The sequence below is a fragment of the Pollachius pollachius genome, assembly GCF_949987615.1.
Source record: "Pollachius pollachius genome assembly, chromosome: 3".
Classification (NCBI taxonomy): Eukaryota; Metazoa; Chordata; class Actinopteri; order Gadiformes; family Gadidae; genus Pollachius; species Pollachius pollachius.
The window spans coordinates 23,229,639-23,232,138 of record NC_136936.1 but is presented as its reverse complement, the minus strand read 5'-3'; the positions used below and the strand labels follow the sequence as shown (position 1 = coordinate 23,232,138).

Below are 2,500 nucleotides of genomic sequence, written 5' to 3'. Positions count from 1 at the left end.
TGTTCACTTGACCTATAAATGTGGCGGATTATAGAATCAAAGAACAATAAAACGTGTGTGAATGAAAGCACAGCCTGCTCACACACTTACTTCAAATCCCCAAAACGTCTGCAATCTGTTACTTTTTAGATGTAACCTATTTATGCGGTCTGAGTTCCTCTCGATGCCAGGGTGTGTTTGGATACTGGGCACCGCGTCTCTGCTGGGTTCACCAACATCTGTCCACTCTAATATTTACTCTGACTCTTACTTATCATTTAAAAAAACTTTACAGGTTTCTTACATCATTATTTCGTTCGGTTGGTTTCGAAGACCCCCCGTTTCTTAAATATTTAGATTAAACCTGCCTTGTATTGTGTAATTTCAGACTTTTAAATGTTAAATATTTAAAAAAACAAAACGAAAACGAAAGACTTGAAAGAAAGATATATTTTACGCTTTAGAAGTATATATATAGTAAAACAAGGAGATCGAGCAACATATCAACATGCTGTAAACTATAATATAATATTACTTCCACGCATAATAGCCTACGAACACAGAAAATAACGAAATAACGAGTTGCATATTTTTAATATGCAAAACTTTGCCTAATACTTGCATTCCATGCACCACCCCTAAATAATTACAATTTACTTCATCCAGAAGGACGCTTGGATTCCAAAAAAATACCAGTCAAAATCAATCTATTTTAAAAAAAGATAAAACACTTCGTTATATTTTTAAGAAGAACAACGGAGAACTGATTTATTTGATTTCCTTTCCGCAGACACACCGCGCAAGCAGCGCAGGGAGCGCACCACCTTCACCCGCGCGCAGTTGGACATCCTGGAGGCGCTGTTTGCCAAGACGCGCTACCCGGACATCTTCATGAGGGAGGAAGTGGCCCTGAAAATCAACTTGCCCGAGTCCCGCGTCCAGGTAACCAATAACTATGTCACGGAACTTCCACTGTCGAGCTTTTTTTGTTTCAATAAAGAAAGATTTAAAGCGATAATGCAATCATCGATTTTTTAAAGTCCCACTTTGTTATGATTGAGTTGTGGTGAGGAGTGAGTGAGGAACGGCCTTATCTCTCTTTTCATGCATTCAGCTCTCAAACAATCGGCAATAGTCTAACGAGTGCATCAGATTTGACTGCAGCTTTAATGTATGGTCACACATTAATTTATAAGTATATTATGTATGTATTATATATTACGATGATACAAACCAAATACAGTTCTCAATGACAATGTTGAACCAGCATTTGATGGTGGAAACATGCTAAACTCCGCCCCTCCTGCCCCCTCCAGGTGTGGTTCAAGAACCGCAGGGCCAAGTGCCGCCAGCAGCAGCAGCAGAGCACCGGCCAGTCCAAACCGCGGCCCCCCAAGAAGAAGGCGTCCCCGTCCCGCGATCTCAACAACGATGCCTCGGTCAACGTGGGCAACGGGCCCTACAGCCCCCAGCCCCCTCCCCCAGGCACCTCCATCACGCCCAGTGCCAGCGCGGCCAGCGCCACCGTGTCCATCTGGAGCCCGGCCTCCATCTCCCCGCTGCCGGACCCCCTGTCCGTGTCCTCGGCCAACTGCATGCAGCGCTCAGGGGGCTACCCCATGGCCTACAGCCAGGCCCCGGCCTACAGCCAGAGCTACGCCGGCTCCTCGTCCTACTTCACGGGCCTGGACTGCAGCTCCTACCTGTCCCCCATGCACCCCCAGCTGTCGGGCACCGGGGGCGCCCTAAGCCCCATCACCGCCTCCTCCATGGGGGGGCCTCTCAGCCAGTCCCCCGCCTCACTGTCCTCCCAGGGCTACACGGCCGCCTCGCTGGGCTTCGGTGCTGTTGATTGTCTGGACTACAAGGACCAAACTGCCTGGAAGCTCAATTTCAATGCCACTGACTGTCTGGACTACAAAGACCAGAACTCCTGGAAGTTCCAGGTCTTGTAGATGATGTGCATGAGGTGGGGTTAGAGGGGATGGGGTGGCGGTGGGAAAGGTGTAGCTGAGGAAGGGAACATCATGCCAGGTGAACAATACTCAAGATGATGTGTGAACGTTTAGATTGATTAAAGAAAAAACAAGAAAAAACAACAGCAACGAATGACAGCCATTTGTAGTTGCAATCTGGTAATTTTTGGCTCTGTGATTGTAACAAAGAAAGTTGATATCAATGTTGAACAGAAACTTAAACTTGATTCAATTGATAGAAAATGTAAGGTATTGAAATGTACTAAATCATAAAACCTAGTTCATCGGGAATCAACTTCAATTGCAATTGCCTTGGATTCAATCTAACACAGTGCCCGCTGCGCCCTCAATACCACAGCACCACACACACAGGGCCTCCATGTAGCAGCAGCCAATACTGTGTCTGTGTAATGTCTGAGAAAAGACACTGAAATAAGAACGCTTCCATGTTTTTTTCTTTAAAAAACAGGAAACTGGTTCAGGATACGAGATGATGACCCTGACTTCTATGATGTATTTATTTTCAAAAGCTGCTTTTATACGAC

General features: G+C 45.8%; 1 protein-coding gene across 1 annotated transcript in view; it reads left to right on the top strand.

The window, feature by feature from the left end:
- LOC307073626 (homeobox protein otx5-A-like) overlaps nt 1-1,934 on the top strand; it is a gene marked incomplete at both ends in the record, with an annotated part of 2,324 nt that extends 390 nt beyond the window's left edge. The window contains 2 exons of the mRNA XM_079733525.1: nt 770-921; nt 1,296-1,934. Coding sequence (XP_079589651.1) covers nt 770-921; nt 1,296-1,934 — 791 coding nt within the window. The remainder of the gene's footprint in view (nt 1-769; nt 922-1,295) is intronic.
- Nucleotides 1,935-2,500: the final 566 nt, after the last annotated feature.